The sequence below is a fragment of the Neomonachus schauinslandi genome, chromosome 16 (genome assembly GCF_002201575.2).
Source record: "Neomonachus schauinslandi chromosome 16, ASM220157v2, whole genome shotgun sequence".
In the NCBI taxonomy this organism is placed as follows: domain Eukaryota; kingdom Metazoa; phylum Chordata; class Mammalia; order Carnivora; family Phocidae; genus Neomonachus; species Neomonachus schauinslandi.
The window spans coordinates 36273732-36296288 of NC_058418.1; the positions used below are offsets into that span (position 1 = coordinate 36273732).

Genomic DNA, 22557 nt, shown 5'->3' on the forward strand with positions numbered 1-22557 from the left:
ATTTAATCATCAGTGAAACTGGGGTGGGATAGGATTTGTTGGGAATACTATCTATAAATATTGATTAGATTAGAATACTGATCTATTGGATATTTAAAATTAAATTTTGTCATCATTATCAACACAGTCATTTTTACAGTTAGGTACAGATAGAATCACACACTTTAATTTATTCATCCATCCATTTGTTCAACAAATATTTATCGTGAGCTATATGTACCAAACACTTGTTACCTGCCTGACTTTGCCATATCATTAAACCTCAAAAATCTTCATAATATAATTAGGAAAAATTAATAATTTATCTTAGAATAGCTACATTACATGATATAGGAATTAAATATGAGAATAAAGACACTGGCATATAGTTTGTTGCTGCCTACAATCTCTACTCAGGATCCACTGGTGGTTCTTCTACCTGAAATGTAGAAGAAGGAACATAAGAAAGGCTGCTGTTTCTCTCTGTCCTCTCTTTTGGCCTAAAACAAGCAGACTCACCTGCTGATACTTTCCTCCCCTCTTTAGTTGCTCTGAACATGTGTGTGTGTATGCGCACGTGTGTGCGCGTGAACACGCATGCATTATATTTGAAAAGGGATGTCTCTCTGCGTGTATTCTTTCCTCCAAAATTATAGAAATCTATGCACTCCACTGTTAAAGAAAACATAAACTGAATGAAGAGTGCAACAGGGGGTTATCCCCACAGGTGAGAAAATTCTTTATTGGCTCCTGTCCAAATCCTCCTGTCTATTGGCTTCATGCCTGACTTCTCCAGGGAGAGCCCGTGTCCTTCCAGGAGGCTTAGAAGAGACTCCACATGTATCCCTGCCTCTTCCCCATTACTGGCCACCCACTTCATGGGAAGGCATGATCTATGGTATTCTGGGATTTTTAAAAGCAAGTCCACTGTGTGATGGGTGGAGATGCCTCAGCTTTTGGCCAGCACTTAGGAACAGGTCTTTATCCCCTATGATATAAATTCCCTAGGCAACTGGACACACCAGCACCCCTCCTCTCGAAGGCACTCCTATCTTTCAGTCAAACTTTCAACTCCAAATCTAGCAGTTTTTTTATTTATATATATTTTATATTTAAATTCAATTAATTAACATACAGTATATTACTAGTTTCAGAAATCCAGTAGTTTTAATAGAAATGTGTCTTGTATTTAATATTGCTGAAGTACTTTTCTATCTACCATTAATGCAAACAAACCCTTTGGGTTGTTTTAAATGGAAATGTCCTATCAAAAAAAAATCGTATTTTGCCTGATTCAATAAAAATAAAAATTAATAATTATTAAAGATATTCTTAGTTTGCAAAGATCCAAAACAAAGTATGCAATATATGGTGTCCCCCCCCCCAATATTATGAATGACTGGGAAAGGTATTTATATCACTGTTTTTTTAAGATTGGATACTTAGTCCCAAGAGGTGACAGTACTCATCCAAATTCATGCAGAAAATTAGTGGGAGCTTCAATTTTTAAATTCTAGTCTAAATTTATTTTATACAGAATAACCTCTTAAAGGAAAAACAAAAACAAAGCTTCTGATTGGAAACTATTTAATTTCTCAGTATCACCCCAATATCCATTTTTTTATGATGACATATCCCTTTCATTTCCTCTTGCTGTAAGACTTTAACAGTTTCCCCTAACCTACACCAATCACTTGTTAAAGTGTGCATTTTTCCAGAAAAAAGCTCCCTTGTTATTCTTTTTCTACACATGTTTACTTAGTTGGCATTTCACTCCATCCCTACATCAGTAATTCTGGTATGTGTTCTGTATTATCAGACCATTTAAGTTACCCATATATCTCTCCTTTTAGGATTTATCATATACAACATTGCACCCTTGATGCCTAGAACATGACCTATCAGTGTTGACACTAAATATATTTTTTTATAATTTTAGCAACTTTTAAAAATTTTTTTTTTTTTTTAAGATTTATTTATTCATTTGAGAGAGCGAGAATGAGAGAGAGTACATTAGAGGGGGGAGGGTCAGAGGGAGAAGCAGGCTCCTCGCTGAGCAGGGAACCCAATGTGGGACTCGATCCCGGGACTCCAGAATCATGACCTGAGCCGAAGGCAGTTGCTTAACCAACTGAGCCACTCAGGCGCCCCTAATTTTAGCAACTTTTTAAAAAATGTAACTTAATTGTAATGAAATTCAATTAATTACCATATAGTATATTATTAGTTTCAGAGGTAGAGTTCAGTGATTCATCAGTTGTACATAATAGCCAGTACTCATTACATCACGTGCCCTCCTTAATGCCTGTCACCCAGTTACCCCATCCACCCAACCACCTCCCCTCCAGCAATCCTCAGTTTGTTTCTTAGAGTTAAGAGTCTCTTATGGTTTGTCTCCCTCTCTGATGTTGTCTTCTTTTATTTTTTCCTCCCTTCCCCTATGATCCTCTGTTTTGTTTCTTAAATTCCACATAGGAGTGAAATCATACGATAATTGTCTTTCTTTGATTGACTTATTTCACTTAGCATAATACCCTCTAGTTTCATCCAGGTCATTGCAAAAGGTTACATTTTTTTTTTTCTTTTGATGGCTGAGTAATAGTCCATTGATTGATGTGAATTGCAAAGACATTGCTACTTATCAATGCATATCCTAGAATTGTTGGTCTGCCTGAATTTATCTGAATATTTCTTCTCAAAAATCTACACTAAGAGTATTCTTTGGCCAGCCCCCTTGGCAGGGAAAATGATAATCCATGCAATACTGATTTTTTTTAAAAAAGAAATCCTGTGTGTTTGCAATTTATCACTTTGACTCAGAATGCATAAAAATGACTCAATTCCATGAAGGCATTCCATGAAGAGTCCATGTATTAACCTGATTTTTCTAAAAGAGAACCATTCATTACATGGATTTTTTTCCCAAAGAGTATTTTTTCTTTAGCTCATTTTTACAGGTTCTACTGAGACAAATGTTATTTGTATCCAATGAAGAACGATGTTCTGAGTTTCAAAAAAAAGGTCAATGAATTAAGTTAGTTTATTTTTAAGCAGGTCATTTTTCATACTCTTTCTTGCCTGGAGCAAAGTTTAGACTGTCCTGCAACTTTACCCTGGTTTTTGTAGATAATTAAGCATTTATTATTCACTTGCCTTGCATTTCATCTTCAATCATTTAGGATGGACTGCAAGTGTTTTCTCGCGGCTGCCTCAAATTAGTGCTTTTTAAATAAATGCCACATTTCTCCCTGTCTGTGCCCAAAATGTTACAAGCAAACATATGGTATTGGGGTAGCAAGGAGGGGAAAACAAAAAAAGAAAGTATTTATAGAATACAAATAAGCTATTTTCAGCCTTTTAAAGCTATTCATAAAAAAAATGACAATTCATTTTACAATTACTATTGCTTACATCTTCTCTGACACCAAACTGCCTTCTATGTCTAGTTATATTGTATACCTGGACCTGTTTCAAAGTTTTACAAGTCCCTTTCTAAATCAGTGATAGCCCCAAGGATGAGCTACAATACTTGGAAGTCAAGTGGGGGGGGGCGGGTATAGGAGACTGTTGAAAAAATGGAACTTGAAATCAGACAGACTCACTTTGAATCTTCCTTCAAGCACCTTGTGTAAGAAATGTATCAATTCTGGGCGCCTGGGTGGCTTGTTGGTTAACCGGCTGCTTTCAGCTCAGGTCATGATCCTGGAGTCCCAGGATCGAGTCCCGCATCGGGCTCCCCGCTCGGTGGGGAGTCTGCTTCTCCCTCTGACCCTTCCCCTCTCCTGCTCTCGCTCTCTCTCTCTCATTTTCTCTCTCTCAAATAAATAAAATCTTAAAAAAAAAAAGAAATGTATCAATTCTGACCCTCTGTCTCTCTTAAGTAAATCTGAGATGACATGAGAAACTATCTCAAAATATTGTGTGCAATAAATTAAAATAAATTTGATAATGCATGCAAACCCAGTTAGCACAATGCCAAGGACACAGTAAGTGTCCAATAAATGAGGGTTATTTTTGTTTATATTCTTGTTGTTGTTATTCTTCCTGTTGTTGTTTAACTTGACAGGGAATTTTATTTATAGATGGAGAAAGTATTTTACCTTACACTCTCTCTGAAACATAGTTCTTTCATTTGCAGAGTGGAGACAGAAATTCTTCCCTCTACAGTTTGGTTTAGTGCTCTGTCAAACCTAGAAAACTATAGAAACACAAAAATAGTTTCCTTTCATCTGTTTTTGTTGTTGTTGTTGTTATTATCACGGTGACCTCTAGAATAGGAAGATATGTTAATAACCACTCCTTCTTTGTGTGGTGGCCCATTAACTTTTCTATCTCAATATGTGATCTAGAACTAAATCTGAGCGGAGTTTATCACAGTCTCAAGGCTCATTTTTGCAAGTATAAGAATAGCATTGTGTTCGCTAGACACTTAAGACAAAGTATAAGACTTGGAAATGGCATGAATTTTAGCTCTAAGTGAATCTCACCAACAACCACAACAAAGCTACTTCTGAGGTTACAGCAGGGTTATTCCCACCACAGGAAAAAACAGAAGGAATATAGAGTGGAAACCAAGCTGTATTCCCTACCTTGTTCATTACACATCTCTGTGAGTTATGGCAAGCTTTTTCTTTTTCTCTACTAACCCATTCTTCCCTTCCTCCCCCTTTCATCCTTCCTTTTCTTTTCTTTCTTGTATTCATATTTAAAATACTTATTGAAAGACTTCAAGATGCCAAAAATTCTGAGGCATAGGGATGTAAAATGAACAAACCCGACAAGCTCCATTCCTTCATAGACTATCCATTCCAGCATTAGAATTTAAAAATATAAACAAGACAATATGTAGGATAATTACTGACTATGATAAGCTCAAAGAAGATAATAAGCAGAACAAATGGCAAATCTCTCTGCAATCTTAAGTTTATATCTGAAACGAGAACGAGCTCTCCCTGAGGTAGAGAGATTGATGTGTTATGGCAACAAAAAATAATTCTATTAAGTTGAAATGTAACAAGTAAGGGGATGGCGGAACTTATCTGTTCCAAAGTCCAGAGTTCTTAGCATTCTTGTGAGGATAAAATAAGACACATATGGGATTTTTTTTTTTGTCTCCTATGCTCTGGTTTCTTTTTATTAAAAATATTCTAGTATCAAGAACTTGATGACAGTTGCCAATGGGCAATCTTTTTTATAAATATCATAAATATGTTCAAGTCCCATAGCCTGCTGAGAGAATGTTCACTGTCACAATATTGATCATTATAGCTACAAGTCTGGCTCTTACTGGTAAGGCCAAAATCCTGATATAAAAAGGAACTGAGGACAGGCCCAGATGGGTTCACTGGTAACTTCTACCAAGCACTTAATAAAGAAATTATACCAATTCTCCTCAATCTCTTCTGGAGGACAGAAGCAGAGGAAATGCTTCCTAGCTCATTCTATGAGGCCACCATTACTCTAATACCAAAATCAAATGACATTCCAAGAAATGATAACTACAGACCAATATCTATCTCTGAAGATGCAAAATCTTCAATATAATATCAGCAAATTGAATCTAAAAAAAGTAGAAGAAAAGTTAGATGTCATGACCAAGTGAGATTTATCCCAGATATGCCAAGTTGGTTCAACATCCAAAATTCAATTAATGAAATTCATCACATCAACAGATTAAAAGAGAGAAATCAGATGATCATATCAACAAAGAAACAGCAGTTAACAAAATCCAACACCCATTCATGATTTAAAACTCTTAATAAAATACAAATAGAAAAGGGGTGCCTGGGTGGCTCAATCAGTTAGGCATTGGACTCTTGGTTTCAGCTCAGGTCATGATCTCAGGGTCATAAGATCTAACCTCATGCCGGGCCCTGTGCTTAGCACAGAATCTGCTTGGGACACACTCTCTCTCTCCCTCTGCTCTCTATCTCTAAAATAAATAAATCTTTTTTTAAAAATTAGAAATAGAAGAGAACTTTCTCAATTCCATAAAGACTATCTACAAAAACCCTACAACTAATATCATACATAAAGGTGATAAACTTAAAGCTTTCCTACTAAGATCAGGTCCAAGACAAGAATGTATCTTCTCACCACTTCTTTTCAACATCATCCTGGAAGTCCTTACGAATACAATAAGACAAGGAAAGTCAATAAAAGGTATACAGATTGGGAGGAAAAACGAACTCTTTGTTCACAGATGGCATGATCATCTATGCAGAAGGTCCAAAAGAATTGACAGAAATAACAACAACAAAACCTTCTGGAACTCATAAGCAAACAGCAAGGTTGCAGGATACAAAGTCAATGCTTTCCTATGTAACAATGATACAGTTGAAATTAAATACACTCTACCTTTTATATTAGCACCCCAAAACTGAAATACTTAAATATAAGTCTAACAAATGTGTATAAGATCTATATGAGAAAAAGTCAAACTTCTGGTGAATGAAATAAAAGAATAACTAAATAAATGGAAAGATATTCTATGTTCATGGATAGGAAGACTCAATGACATCTGGATGTCAGTTCTTCCCAGCTTGATCTATAGACTCGATGCAATCCCAATCAAAATATCAGCAAATTATTTCATGGATTTCAACAAACTGATTCCAAAGTTTATACAGAGAGGTAAAAGATCCAGAATAGCCAACACAATACTGAGGAAGAACAAATTAGAAAGACAGATGCTTCCTGACTTCAAGACTTACCACAGAGCTACAGTAATCAAGACAGTGTGATATTGGTGAAAGGACAGGCAAAAAGATCAATGAAACTGAATAGAAAGCCCATAATGGTATCACATAAATAAGGTCAACTGACCTTTGAAAAAGGAGGAAAGGCAAAGCAGTGGAGCAAAGATAATCTCTTCAACAAATGATGCTGGGTATCCACATGCAAAAACAGAACAGAACAAAACAGAATCTAAATATGGACATTACATCCTTCATAAATATTAACTCAAAATGGATCACAGACCTAAATATAAGACACAGAACTAAAAAATTCCTAGAACATAGGAGAAAATCTACACGACCTTGCATGACTTTTCAGATATAACGACAGAGGCAAAATCCATGAACAAACTGATAAGAGAAACTTGATTAAAACTTAAAATTCCTGCTCTGTAAAAGGTACTGTATTTCACTAAATGAAAAGACAAGCCACAAACATGAAGAGAATGTTTGCAAAGACATATATGATAAACGACTGTTTTCTGAAATACACAAAGGACTCTGAAAACTAAACAATAAGGAAACAAGGGAATTAAAAAAAAAAAAAAAACGTGCAACGACCTTAGCAGACACATCACCAAAGAAGACACAGAGATGGCAAATAAGCTTATAACAAGATTCACTACATCATATGTCATCAGGGAAATGCAAATTAAAACAATGAGATACAACTACACACCTATTAGAAGGCCAAAATCTGGAACACTGACAAAAAATTCAGATGAGGAGATGGAGCAACAAGAACTTCCATTCATTGTTGCCTGGAATGCAAAATGCTACAGACACTCTGGGAGACAGTGTGGCAATTTTTTTACCAAACTAAATATACTCTCACCATACAATTCCACACTCTTTGGTATTTGATCCAAGGAGGTGAAAATGTACGTCTTCACAAAAACCTGCACATGGATGTTTATAGCAGCTTAATTCATAATTTCCAAAACTTGGAAGGAACTAAGATGTCCTCAAGTAGGTGAATGGATAAATAAACTGTGATATATCCAGACAAGGAATATTAAACTCTTAAAAGAAATGAGTGATCAAGTCATGGGAAGACATGGTAGAAACTTAAATGCATATTACTAAGTGAAAGAAGGCAATCAAAGAAAACTACATACTCTATGATGCCCACTACATGACATTCTGAAGCAAAACTATGGACACAGTTAAAAGATCAGTAGTTGCCAGGGGTTGTTGTGGGATGGGAGAAATGAACAGAAAGAGCACAGAGGACTTATAGTGCAGTGAAACTATGTGTATGATATTATAATGATGTATATCCTTATATGTGTGTCTAAACCAATATAAAGTACACCACCACCAAGAATGAGCCCTAAGGCAAACTATGGATTTGGAGTAATTAGTATGTGTCAATGTAAGTTCATCCCTGGTAAAAAGTATACTGTTCTGGTGAAGGATCCTAGTAATGGAAGAGGCTTTGCTTTTGTGGGGCAAGGAATATATGAGAAATCTCTGTAGTTCCCTCTTATATTCTAAACCAAATACTGCTCTAAAAAATTTAAGCCTTAAAAAATTTTTATATTTATCTTTTTTTAAGTTTTTTTTTTTTTTTTTTTTTTGACAGAGAGACATAGCAAGAGAGGAAACACAAGCAAGGGTAGTGGGAGAGGGAGAAGCAGGCTCCCTGTGGAGCAGGGAGCCTGATGCGGGACTCGATCCCAGGACCCCAGGACTACGACCCGAGCCGAAGGCAGAAACCTAACACTGAGCCACCCAGGCGCCCTAAGTCTTAAAAAATTTTTAAAAACTTAAAGAGAAACAAACTTCCAGAATTATTACCAAAATACAAGTTTCACTATTCTGGTTCTTTAACAATAATAACTACCAAAAAAAGGAACTGAGGAATGATCCCACATTACTAGAAATGTGTAATGGTATTTAAGCCAACATCTTCTGACTCAGTTATTTTGCATCACTTCCTGAAGTCATGGACAGACCAACCATGTAGAGGGACTCTTGTTAGGCACTCTATTAGGGGTATACAGGTCTTTTGTAATGAGTTTGTGCTCATCCCTGAAACTCTATTCTGCTAGAATTCAAATTCCTAGGTCAAAATTAGTGGACATTCTTAATGGTTTTGATTTAGAGCCTTCAAATTTTTTTCAATAAATATACTTCTTAATACTCTTAGTATTAAGTAAAGTTTTGACTAAGTAATTTACCAAACACGTATTATTCCTGCATATTACTGTTTTAAACATTACATTCACTGACTTGATAGGGCTAACATTTATTTACTCTTTTTGTGTTTGCCGTATGTTGTGACAGCCACAGAGACCCATTGTGCTTGGGGTTTCAAAGAATTTGCCTAAGAGTACAGTTAGCTAACATCTTCCAGCTGAATGATCTTTAGGATTAGTTTGTTTTTTTTAGATTTTATTTATTTATTTGTCAGAGAGAGGGTGGGGGAGAGAGCAGGGAGAGCAGCAGACAGAGGGAGAAGCAGGCTCCCTGCTGAGCAAGGAGCCCACCACGGGACTCCATCAGAGGTTACTGGGATCATGACCTGAGCCAAAGGCAGACACTTAACCGACTCAGCCACCCAGGGATCCCTGGGATTATTTTTAGTATTCAAGCTGAGGGCTACTCCTCCCAGGCACATTGGAGCCGATGAGTGAGCACTGCAAGACTGTATTAAAGCCCAGCCATGTACACAAAAAATGGGACATCTTTTAAGAGAAATCTTTGCTCCAGGGATCCCCATGGGTTTGGCCTAGATGCTGTCAAATATGCATTGCCTTATCTAGCTTCCTCCCCTCTTAACTTGCATGGCTATCAGATCTGTATCACAGTATGATGGATTTCCCCGCCTAAACCTGTTGCATGCCTCTTCGGGACTGGTTGTTTATGTCCCTCCCAAAATTCATAGGTTGAATGTAATCCCCAATGTGATGGTAGTTGGGGGCAGTGGCTTTAATAGGCAATGTGATCATGAGAGTAAAGCCCTCAAAAATAGTATTAATGCTCACATTCAAAGAAGCCAGCTAGCTCACTCTCTTTCCACACGGATATAAAAAGCCAGCCCTCTGCAATCCAGAAGGCAGCACTCACTGGAATTCTACCATGCAGGCACCCTGAGCTCAGACTTCTAGCCGCAAGAGCTGTGAGAAACAAATTTGTTTCTTATAAGCCACCCAGTTTAAGGTATTTTGTTATAGCAGCCAGAACTAAGACAGTGCTTCTTCTACCTTTTATAGTCCCTACCCGCTAAGCCACTTCTCCTGTCTCAGTGTCTTCCAGAGGACACAGTAACTGATACACATCTTTTGGTCACCAGAAAGTGTATTCACTTTCCATTTGCTTACAAAACAAAAAACCCAAATGCTCCCTGGTCTTTGCATTTTTTTTTCTATATTTTTCTAATATAAAAAATTTTTTAAATGTTCTTAATCTGTTTCTGTGTAACACTTATGCCCTTCTCTACCACAAACACTCACAAACACACACACACACACACACACACACACATTCATACCAGTCTCAAAAAAAATTTTTTTTTAAAGAGAGAAAAGGCCTCACAGATAGAGTCAAGTTTAGATTCTTTAGGAACAATTTACACTCTGTTTCCATTTGAACACACTCAAGTGTAATTATGGAGGCATTTATACAAAAATATTTATATTTCACTTGTACATATTTATGTTGCAAGAAAATAACTTAGGCTGATTATTGATTATTGAACTTAGCCTCTATTTCCTTCAGCATTGTGTCTGCTTTAAAAATCACAACTTGACTCTACCAATATTTATTAAACAATCACTATATACATTCTTCAAGTATCATTTCTCCCCATTACATTTCCCACAATAGTATCAGAATACACTTTCTAAAATATAAACCAGATAATTTTGTATCTTTCAAATTAGAATGATAAAGCTAAAATAAATGTATGTTGAGACAGACACTCATTATGCTGGGTAAAAATGCAAATATTATGTTGCTGACATTTGATTAAGCAAAGGGCGATATATGTCAATGAGACTTAAAAGTACCCAAATCCTCTGACTTAGTAGGGGGATTTTATTATCTATACCTCATAGCAATTTATTCTTGATATATAAATTATTTAAATGGTATCACCATGCTTCCTTGTGTTTATATTGAAAGCAAAAATTTGTCTTCCAAAATGGGTTGTGGGATACTTGCAGGCTGACATTAGCCTTTGTGAATTTTTCTCCTTTTATTTAATTCAATGCCTGGCACACAGTGAATGCTGAATTAATTTTTGCTGGATTACACTGGGCTTGGTGAACAAAAAGATCCAAGTGAACAAATAGGCAAAGAGCAAAGGAGAAAATGATTTAACTCCACTTAAGCAATCAACAATTTCTGTTTTACAGAAGCCCCTATACCATAGTTATTACCTAGGGAAAGTGAAGTTCAAAGATGGCTTTGAAATTAAGGACCAGGGTATGAGTCCCAGTTCTGTTCCCAACTCTGTCACTGTGACTTTGGCTGAAAGGACATCTCCAGACTTCTCTCTCTCTCTCTTTCAGCTCACTACCTTCTCTACCACTTCCCCTAGGGTCATCAAGGAGCCCAAAGGAGATGAAGTTTATGAGAGACTTCCTTCTTCACCAAGGAAGAATATGTAATTATGCCCCTAATTAATGTGTTTTAGAAGAGTTCTTTCCTGTTCCTAAATCTAAATTCAATTTTAAGCCATGACCTATTTATATATAAATGTACTTTTTCTCACTTTTAAATGCATGAGGATTTTGCTGTTTGAATTAAAAAAAAAAAAGCAAAGAGAGGCTTTACATTTTTAATTTAATTAATAATTGACTTAATGGTAAGACATGGAAATTTATCTCAATAATACTGAAAACTCATGAACTGAAGAAATTATATTGTATGTGTATGAAGCCGTATACTGAATTTTTCAATTTGGAAATTTGCAGACCAAACCACAGATACAAAATAAAAACTCACACAAAAGATAATGTTATCTGTAATATTTTTTATATGTGCTACCAAAAATCCCACAGAATTATAAAATGTCTGACAAAGTGGCCTTACTCTTTTTTTTTTTTTTGGCCTTACTCTCTTAATACATTGTTAAAATTAAACAATAGGAAGACATATCTTCAGTTGCAAAAACTATAATTTTATGAAATTATTTTCCTAATCAGTAAAAAAAAAGTTTTGTTTTATAAAAATAACTTAATGATTTCTAAAGTCTGTACCACGAGATTCAGGATATTGGCTGGCTTTAATATTGACAATACTACTACTACTATTACTACTATCTTCATAAAGAACTCTAGTGGGGGGCGCCTGGGTGGCTCAGTTGGTTAAGCGACTGCCTTCGGCTCAGGTCATGATCCTGGAGTCCCTGGATCGAGTCCCGCATCGGGCTCCCTGCTCGGCAGGGAGTCTGCTTCTCCCTCTGACCCTCCCCCCTCTCATGTGCTCTCTCTCATTCTCTCTCTCTCAAATAAATAAATAAAATCTTAAAAAAAAAAAAAAAAAGAACTCTAGTGGGTAAACATCAGGATCCTGGTTTATAAATAAGGAATCTAACAGCAAATCTAGCGATATCCATCCACTGAATGATTACCACATGTCGTGCACTATATGGTTGATGTTCATTACTTGATTGATCTTCATCATAACACTAGTAAGTAGATTCCATACCCAGTTTATAGATAGGGGAGTTGAAACTTAAAAAGATTTATAAATGTTACTTGCCAAGCATCACACATCCAATAAGTGACCAACTTTACTCTTAAATCCGGTATTTCAGCGTGCCTGATGTATAAGCACATTTTTCCCCCCAGGATGAAAAATTGTACCAGGCCATCTGTTAAACAGGTGATATTCGACAAAGGGTCTGCAATTTGTTTTAATCAGTATCAAAATGATTGTTGGGCTTGCCATGTGCCACACACTGCACAGAAATAACACATTCAAATATTATTGATACATGCAGTGAAGTACTTAACCATAACATTTCATAATCCAAATCCCAAGAAAAGTGTTTCCCTGAAGCAATAACATGGTAAATAGAATTCAAAATTTAGGCCACAAACCTGTCTCAGGCTCAATGGAAAAATAAGGCTGCCCTTCCAAGATACTATAAACCAACTTTGCACTGTTTCCATAAACTGGGTCATCAGCATCAGTAGCTGTTACATTAGTGACAGACGTACCTAAAAAAAAAAAGAAAAAGAAAAAAGAAAAAGAGGGAGAGAAAAAGATAATAATTAATATAGTATTCTTTGCCAAGAGCTAAATTTTGCCAAGCATATCATACAAATCCATGTGTGGGAATAAAGAAAAAAGAAATCTCTTCAAAAATATGGAGATAAACTACTCTGTCATAACTTGAAAAATATCCAAGTCTTTTAAAAGAAGAGTACTGCTAGATTGGAGTACTATATAAAGATAACCCTTTTAGAATCTATATTACTTAAGAATCCTTTGTAGTTTTCATTTTAAAGATACCTATCTCAGATTCATATGGGCTTGGAGAATATGAAAAGGAAACATATCAAAGAAACATGAAACACTAGGTTAATAATATGATATAATATGTAGCATTTAAGTTTTGCCGCAGTACAACTGAATATACCTGAAAAAAAAAAGCTGCACAAAAATATCAGAGGAATATTTTATCCATTTCATCTAATTCCTCAGAATATAAAATTAGATTGGAACCACCAATTAATCAGTATGTTTAGGTAATTAGACCTTATGGATAACAGAATCAAACCTTTTTTTTTTTTTCAGATTCATTTTCTATTTGCTATTCACTCATTCGTTCAGCAATTGAGCACAAATAGCTTGCCTGATGTGAAGTATATATACTAAGATAAAATCTACATTTAGGAGGTGTACAGTTGGGTGGTGGAAGGTTAGAGGAGGGGACAGACACACATTCATATAGAAATTCAGCTGAATGCAACAGCACCACGTCTGGATCTCTCACTTACTTACTCCAGAGAGGGGGGGGTCAGGGACCGCTTCCTGAGAGACATTGCATTTGAGTTACATTATTAAAGACAGGTAGAGTTTAACCAGGAGAAGGACAGGGAAGGAATTCCAAGCAGTAAATCAAGCATAAGTAAAGGCAAAGTAGTCTGAGAGACTCTGTGAAATTCTGGGAACTGCTGAAACTGGGAGAAATTGGAGATGTCTGGTGTGGTAACAGGCTTCAAGGTCTGTGAGGGCAGAGTCAGTGTCCTTCATCCAGTGTCAGACACATAATAATTATCAAACATACTGACAACTGAATGAATGGGCACATGAATAATCTAATGATTCAATGAGAAATGTAAGTGTCAGAGATGGAGTTCCCTAGCAAGTAGACGCTGAGATAGATGTTTTGCAGAATTTTTATTGGGGAGTTCTCTTCAATTGATATCTGTGGGGGAGTGAACAGGTCAATATTGGGCAGAAGGAACTGTGGGGTGTGATGCATTCACAGACTCCACTGGACAATCTACCACTGGGATGGTCACTGAGGAAATGGGGCCAGACCTTTAGATCCAGTACTGACCAGTTATTGGATGTAGGAACCCCTCTGAGAATGGAGCCTTGGCCTTCAGCCAGGCAGCTCTCCTCAGCTGGACGATCATCAGCCCTGAGAAGCCAACAATCAGCACTCTCAAGCAGCATGGGGGAAGAGTGTTTTCAACCTGAAGGGCATGGAGGTGGGGGGTCTGAGCAGCAGACCTCCCTTTTTACTGAAATAGGATAGAGCTTTTGCAAGATTGTGCCAATCAAAATACTTTCAAGGGTTTGAATTATGGTCACTGTATAGGAAAATGTAGTAATAATGTTTGTTGAGCAGCTGATAGTCCTGTAAAATTGGTAATTTCTACTCAGAAGGATGATTCAGAGACTCTACAAAATCTACAGTTAGAAGGAAGAAAAAGCACCTAATGTTGATTGTATAATACATTCCACATTCCATCAGACACTGGGAATGATGTCAAAGAAAAAAATAATAAGACTCGCTCTCACAAATAGCTCATCAACTAGCTGGTAGAGATGCACACAGGAGAGTACAATATTTGGAGTTATTTGAATATCATGTGGGATGGAGAAGAACTGGAGGAAAACCTTCCAGGTAAGAGGAAAAAAGGGAAATAAATTTTAAGAGGAAATAATGACTGGAAAAATCAATCATCAAGCTAACTTTGGAGATGTAAGCTGGAGCCCAAAATGCAGGGGTCATTTGAATCCCAAGATGGGGAGTGCTGGCCTATCCTGTAGGAAACAGAGACAATTTTTCAGTTAGAGACCAAACCCAGCATGCTATGGGCTTCTCCTCTGTCACTGCCCCCAGATTTAATTGGAGGCAGAGACGTTGAATGTTAGGAGATCAGACTGTTACGAGGTTATAGCAGAGGTCCAGTTAGGGGGTGATAAAAAAAAAATTAACAATAAATAAGGATCTCAATGCTCATTTTCTTGTTTTCATCCTCGTACTAAGTTTCCATAAGATGTTAAAATGACAGTAAACTGGGTGAGGGGTATATGGAATTCTTTTTGCAACTTTTCTCTAAGTCTACAATTAGTTCAGAAAAAGTTAAAGAAAAAAAAAGAATTAATAGCAAGAAAAAGACTCAGGAGTTACTGAGAGCTCATAATTCAGAGACTGATAAGAAAGAGTGAACTCCTCCATGCAGAAGACCATGAAACAACTGTTTTGCTTTATTGAGTTGCCTTGTGTGTTTAACTTTTTTTTAGGAGAAATGTCTTTCCCCCATTATGAGATAACACATTATCAGAAAAATAAAGTCAAGTATGATATTAAGCTAATGAGGGTGAGTACTCCATTCTAGTCACTGCCTAGGCACTGGAAACAAAGAGGTGAACAAATAGTTAGAGATTCCTGTCATCACTAAAGTTACCTGCTAGTGGGTGACTCTTAAATTGAGAAATGCCTTCACAGAGAATAAATAAATCAACAGATTTCTGAACAATGACAGAATCACTGCATATATGTGTGCCATGGGTGCATTTGGGCAGAGTAATATGTGGATCACGGTTTTGCAGATGGAATACTTCCAACTTACATTGAAACAATTACCCATCTGTTTGGGCCAATCATTTAACCTGCCTTAGCCTCAAACTTCAGATCTACAATACATATCAGAATTATTGTGAGGGTTAAACCAAATAATATATGTAGAGGTTTAGCACACACATGACCACATGCTAAGCCTATGAGTACCAACTCTGCCTACATTTTAGAATCTAGCTTGAAAAATAGTCAAACTGGGGCACCTGGGTGGCTCAGTTGTTAAGCGTCTGCCTTCGGTCCAGGTCATGATCCCAGGGTCCTGGGATCGAGCCCCACATTGGGCTCCCTGCTCGGCGGAAAGCCTGCTTCTCCCTCTCCCACTCCCCCTGCTTGTGTTCCCTCTCTCGCTGTGTCTCTATCTGTCAAATAAATAAATAAAATCTTTAAAAAAAAATAGTCAAATCTTTGGGGTACCTTTTAAATCTATGGTGTGGCAATATGGGGATGCTGGTGGAGTATTTTTAAAACTCTTCTCAGGAAACTCTTAGGTAAAACCGTAGTTCAGAATGACCGTAGTGGGTACCAGACATTGTTAAAATTTAACTTCACTCTTCTCCAAAGAAACATTAATTTCTATTGTGATTACTTTGAAGAATTCTTCAGATTTGTTTATATATGAAGCATTTTTTAAAACTATTCAAACTGCATAAATGCCCATGGAGATTATTTCTCCTTAAATGGAAGTTGGGGTTATTTCCTGGGAAGTTTACTATGACCAGACTGATGATGATCCTAATGTCATCGATTACCATAACTTGATGTTATCTAATTGTCCTATCACATTACCAAACACTGAGGCAGGAGTAATGGGCCACATTTCCATCATTTCCATGCTCTGTGATTCAGGTTTTTTTTTTTTTTTACACATGCAAAGATGATCATTATTTATTTTGCACACCTCAAAGTTCTGTGTAAGAATCAAATGACATGATATTAAGTAGAGATGAGTGACTAAGAAAGTATGTTTGGCGTCATATTGTCTTGAACCAGGATACTTGTATTACTTTTTTTAATATTTTATTTATTTATTATTTTTTTATTGGGGAGGGTGGGCAGGAGAGGGAGAGGGACAAGCAGACACCACACTGAGTGCAGAGCCCAACGTGGGGCTCGATCCCACCCATGACCCTGATCACGACCTGGGCCGAAATCAAGAGTTGGACACTCCACCGACTGAGCCACCCAGGCAACCCAGGGACACTTATATCCATCTTCAACTTCTATGAATCCTGTGCCCTTGTCCAAAGTAACAATACTTGTCTAAGCTTTGGTTTCCTAATCCATAAAGAGGAAGGTGACAGTAACTGTTACTTCCTAGGCTTGTTGAGATAATTAAAATATAGTAAGTTAGGGAAAAAGTAATGAAGAGTCATTGACTTTGCTATTTCTGAGAGCTTACTCTCACTGTTATTATATGTACATTACGTGTGTGTACGTGAGAGACTGAGTAACAGACTAGTCTTTTATCATTTTAAGTGGTGGCGGATGTCGTAGTTTATAGGTGTAGCTTTGCCTAATTATTTTCATAGCAGTGGATTTCCTTAAATTTGAGGGGAAAACACAAAAAGACATTCCCAAATGTAACAGTATGTTCATGTCCTTAATAAGAAAATAACTTAGAAAATACACACACACAACACCTCACTTTCTCAAACCATTTAGATCATCTTGTGTCAGTTTCACCTGTGGTATAAAATTGCTGTGGGCTCAAAAATAAAATGGGTTTTGATGTAGCAAGCACAAGGCCAGGCACTGGGCCCGTCATCAGCACAAGTTTCTCGATGTTATTTGAATAGGTGGCATTCAGATGAATGCTGTATCTCTCAGACCATGCAAATCCTACACTCTTACCAAGATGAACTACTCTGCCGGGCGATGCAACATGGCTAAGGCAAGCTTTTACCCACATCCTCATCCATGATATTTCTGCCTGATGCCTGGCTTCCCGGGAAATCCGCATCCTTCAACTTTAGACATCTGGAAATGAAAAGGCAGCACTACTTCCCGTCAAGGGTAATATTTCTCCTAATAGTGATTCAAGACTGTTGATGAACCTGTAAACTGGAATAGATGTGTGTAGAGGTTTTGTGGATGCATTTGTCAAGTGATTACCCAGAGGGGGAAAAATGGATGCTTTGAGGTTAATCTTGCAGCAGAAAAGATTTCTAGTCAAACTGCGGTGTAGGCTTCTCCATGGAAATGCATGCAGAATGCAGACCACAGAAGCAAATTGAAAAGTGTAAACCTTGCAGGATAATGTTTCTTCAAAGCAGCAAGTGTTGGTGTGTGATAAATAGGACCCTGCGTAATACCCAGCAAATATAACAACAGGATTCTCTGTTTGTGTTTTCATTTGGAACTGTTTTTGTCCCTTTGTTGAGGATACAAGAGACTCATTTAGCTAGTGACTATAAATTTGACACTGTGCCATTTCTCCAAGAAAGCCCCTATTATGATCCAACTTGATGCTGATCCTAATTATAATAATATAGCTGTTGTCAACAAAAATGATCCCTGTCACCACAATGCATCCTGCTAGTATCAATTCAAGTATGAATATGTCAATTCCAAGGTGAATTCTGCTTTTAATAAGCCCATTTTTCTGCGTTTAGTTTCTTGGTTAAGTGAGATTTGCCAATGTGCACTTGGATTTTAATTAACAGAGGGCTCGTGGTATCATTTGCCTCCTGCCACACCTGAAGGTTCCCGCCCATTAGCAGCAGGACACACACATCTTCCCCCTATAATGACAGCAAACACTACAAGCAAAATTAACCATCAAATATTTTACACTGTCAGGTTAGAGGTTCCAGTTTGCTGACAAACTAAGATGAAAGGCCTTTGGGAAAATAAGATGTTGGGTTTGGGTAGTGCAGCTCTGTTAGCTAGACTATACTTTTTTATGAGCAAGTCAGCACACCAATTCTGCACATTATTCAGAAAGAAAAATGCTGGTGCTGACACCCTGAGCAGGAAAACAAAGGTCTGGTGCAGTGTGAAAATGTGCACACTGGAAAAGCTAAAACTCTTATGATGAGAAGAACACAAACCCCATTTGCAAAGAGTCATTTGCAATACATTCTCTGAGAATAAGCATTCTGTTAGCAGGTAGGAAAATAAAGCAGCAGAACCTTTGCAATACCTGAAATTCAGACAGGCGTACGTTCTTGGCCTCCTGCTACCACCTTCCATCTTCTGATTTGACCTTCTGGCTACCTGATCCGAGTTCAGTCTGTACCATCCGTGGACAGTATCTGGCATTATCATCCGCAGATGTCTTACTTAAACATTCACACATTCCAGAGATCACAGGCCTAACGTCTCACAGCAATGATGCAGCAGGCATTCGTTATTTTAATAAAACTAAACCCTCAGCCCATCTCCTCTCATCCTCCTTGCTCATCCCCCCAAGTCCTAGGCAATGCAAGAGGTAGTAGGGGCACAAGTGTTGCCATGACAACCTTTTTTGGTTGTTGTCGAAGAGCAAAGCAATAATTTCTTAAGGCCTGCGTAAGTTGTTGACGTTTAAATTATCGCTTACTGGAAGCTGAAGCATCTGGCCCTGAATGTTTTAAATGTGTCACGCCTAATCCATTATTTTTTACTTTTATGGAAACATGCTCTGGGATACCTCTGTACATGACTGGCATGCAACTTCTAGAGGTTTTTTGTTTGTTTGTTTGTTTGTCCCCCAACCCCCACCCGGGTAACAACAGAACACAGACCTGATATGCTTACGGAAAAGCTGAGGATAACTGCAGGCAGCTAATGCAGTTTTCTTTACATCTCTCCAACTGACACCATGGACGTTACTTTCTCCTGCAGGGCCACAAGCAAATCCTCCCAGTACAATGAGGGCCTAAATCCTACTGGTATTTTCTTTGTTCAGTTTTGCTATTTAACTATAGAAGACACATGCCACATAGCCAAAGCTCCAAGGGATGCCTTAGGGGATCTTTGGAGGATGAGGAGGATTAAACATGGATCAGGAAAATGTATGGCTTGTGTTTTTTAACCCTATACATGTAGAAATCTTTCTCAACCAAGCTCTGAGGGAAACAGTGAGATATACCATCTGTAAGCAGGAAGACAGGATTTTACTTCCTTCTAAGAACTTGATGAAACCCTTCTCTTTTTTTGGTGATCAATCGTGCAATTTCTGAAAGCCAATTAAACAGGAGGCAAAGGCAGCATGGGTTTGCCATTTCATTTCAGAAACCAGTCTTTAAGACATATACCACACAATGAAATCCTAAACAATCACTTCCCCTCCATCATCTTTTTCAAAGACCTAACCATTGCTCACTGGGTGTTCTTCTCATGTGCCAACTCTCAGCTTGTAGTAAAATGTTGCTGCCAAAAATTCTACATGCTCCAAATTGAATTTATTATGGGAACAGGGACAGATTCTTAACTGCAGTCAGGCGGATGGACAGCACCGAAATGCATCCTGTCATTTCTCTGGCTCTATGATTTGGGACATAAACTGGGGAAATAAAATTCCATTCCCATATTTTATTCTGGAGCATTTAGAGGTATAAACAGTTTTGTAACTTAATAAACATCCATACACACTTAACATTGTGTTTATAAAATGAGCCCAAAACTTTCTGGAACAATTAAACACTTCAGAAAATGCGTTTGAGCTCACAGATGTCTTCTATTCACCCATGCATCATTCCAGTGAACATCTGTAATGTGCATCGGGTGAGAGAAGTGAAAAATATTGTATGAAAATGTGTAACTGTAAAATCTCAGCCATGTTTACTATGCACAGGAGAAAAGTACCTTCTGCATTTTTCACAAACAGCGCCAGGATGGTGGCCTACCCACTGCTTTTGCGAACAGATAATGAGGACGATTGGAAGCCTGGTTGTGAAAACTAATAAGCTGTCCGTTTTACAGTTCTGTGTTCATAAATAAACGCTTTCAGAATCAGAATGACTCTTATAATACAAAGGGACCAAAAAAAGTATATTTTCTTTCTTAGGCTGCCTATTGCCGGCGATCAAGCCTTCGCTAATCCACTACCTATGGAATGAAATCCTATAAATACCTAAGAAGTAAACTAGCATCATTTATGCTTTAGACCGGCAGCTATTTCCATCCTGACCTTGCAAAATTAAGCTACCAGTGGCTTTGCGGGTGCCTTCTCCAATGTGTCAGGACTGCGGTAGGTGGAAGCTTCCTTCACTGTATTTTATTATATGAACTCATTCATTCACTCACACAAAGGCTGTTTGCATAGTAGGTACTGTGGGCTGAGCTCCAAGTTAGACGTGGAGGGCACAAGAATGTGCAGCAGTCAGAGTTTCTGTCCCAAGAGTGTTTGAAGTTTATTTTAGCATGTTTTCACTGTGCTGCAAGAAACCGAAAACCTTTGTTAAATTTATTTTCAGAAGTCATCGGCATGATGTAGTGGAAAACAGGTATATGCGACTCTTAAAATGTCAGAAGTTTTGTTCACATCCTCTTATTATCAGACTGAGATCATACTCTACATTAATGACATGTCACTCCTACAGAGCAAGGTTTTTTTTTTTTTTTTTTTTTACACCTATGAGACTCGGTTTCCTAATCTAAGAAATGGGAATATCACCCACTTCGTATTCTGATTCTGGTCCCCATATGGATAAATAGTATTCCCTGGGTGGGGGGACACTGTGTTGAGCTGCACCTCTTGCTCTCTATGGCATGTTACTTTATGTATGTTTGGTGAAGGATGAACTTGAGCTTAAGAGGCATGAGAATTAAATTATAACCACTCCAGTGGCTGTTCATTATTTTATTCTTGTAGACTGAGCTTCATTTTCTAGTTAAAAGCCAGGACTTTTTTTTTTTTTAAAGATTTTATTTATTTATTTATTTGAGACAGAGAGAATGAGAGAGAGAGCATGAGATGGGGGAGGGTCAGAGGGAGAGGCAGACTCCCCGCCGAGCAGGGAGCCCGATGCAGGACTCGATCCCGGGACTCCAGGATCATGACCTGAGCCAAAGGCAGTCGCTTAACCGACTGAGCCACCCAGGCGCCCAAAAGCCAGGACTTTTTAAAAATGGCAGGAGTGTGGCTGTGACTATAATCCCTTCCTCCCCACGCCCTTCCACCTTGGCTGACATAGAACCGACCAAGAAAACTGTAATGTATTTAAAGAGGTCTACAATGTGAAATGATTACCGCCATCAAATTAATGAAGACATCCATCACCTCATATGGTTACTTTTTTTTTTCCTAACTGAACGACAGAATGAGTAACTCTCTTACCAAATTTCATACCTAACCAAGTGAAACACCACTGAGCCATTGAGCTACTGGGAAGGCAAAGTCTTAGACAAAAACAGGCTTAACTGGGCAATCATTAGAGACCTTTGGTTTCAATAAGATTTTTTTTTAAAGTATTCACTAAGTAACCTGAAATATGCCGTCCTATACATGCCACCAGCCATGACGTCTGTTGTTAAAATGGAGGAAAGTTGGGTTTATTTCCTATTTGGGCCCTTGGTTATCACAGTATATTTTTTATTGAGCTCCTACTACGTGCCAGGCCTTCTTTTAGGCACCCAAGAGACTTTACAGTTAGAAGATTCTTGCTTTCTTGAAGGGCAGACCAGTGGGAGGCCAGAAAATGATGGGATGAGTAACAAAGGATGTGATAAGGTACTGTGAGGGAAAGAATGGTAGTGAGTAACGTGGGAGGGGCAGCTAAATATAGAAAACATGATTTCTGGGAGGAGGGGGCATGGATACTGGGATTTTATGTACGAACAAGGATGACCTTGAGTCAAAAT

General features: G+C 37.8%; 1 protein-coding gene across 1 annotated transcript in view; it reads right to left on the reverse strand.

Annotated features, from left to right (window-relative positions):
• CDH8 (cadherin 8) overlaps positions 1 to 22557 on the reverse strand; it is a 366803-nt gene that overhangs the window by 184233 nt on the left and 160013 nt on the right. Inside the window, exon 4 of the mRNA XM_021704193.1 lies at positions 12770 to 12889. Coding sequence (XP_021559868.1) covers positions 12770 to 12889 — 120 coding nt within the window. The remainder of the gene's footprint in view (positions 1 to 12769; positions 12890 to 22557) is intronic.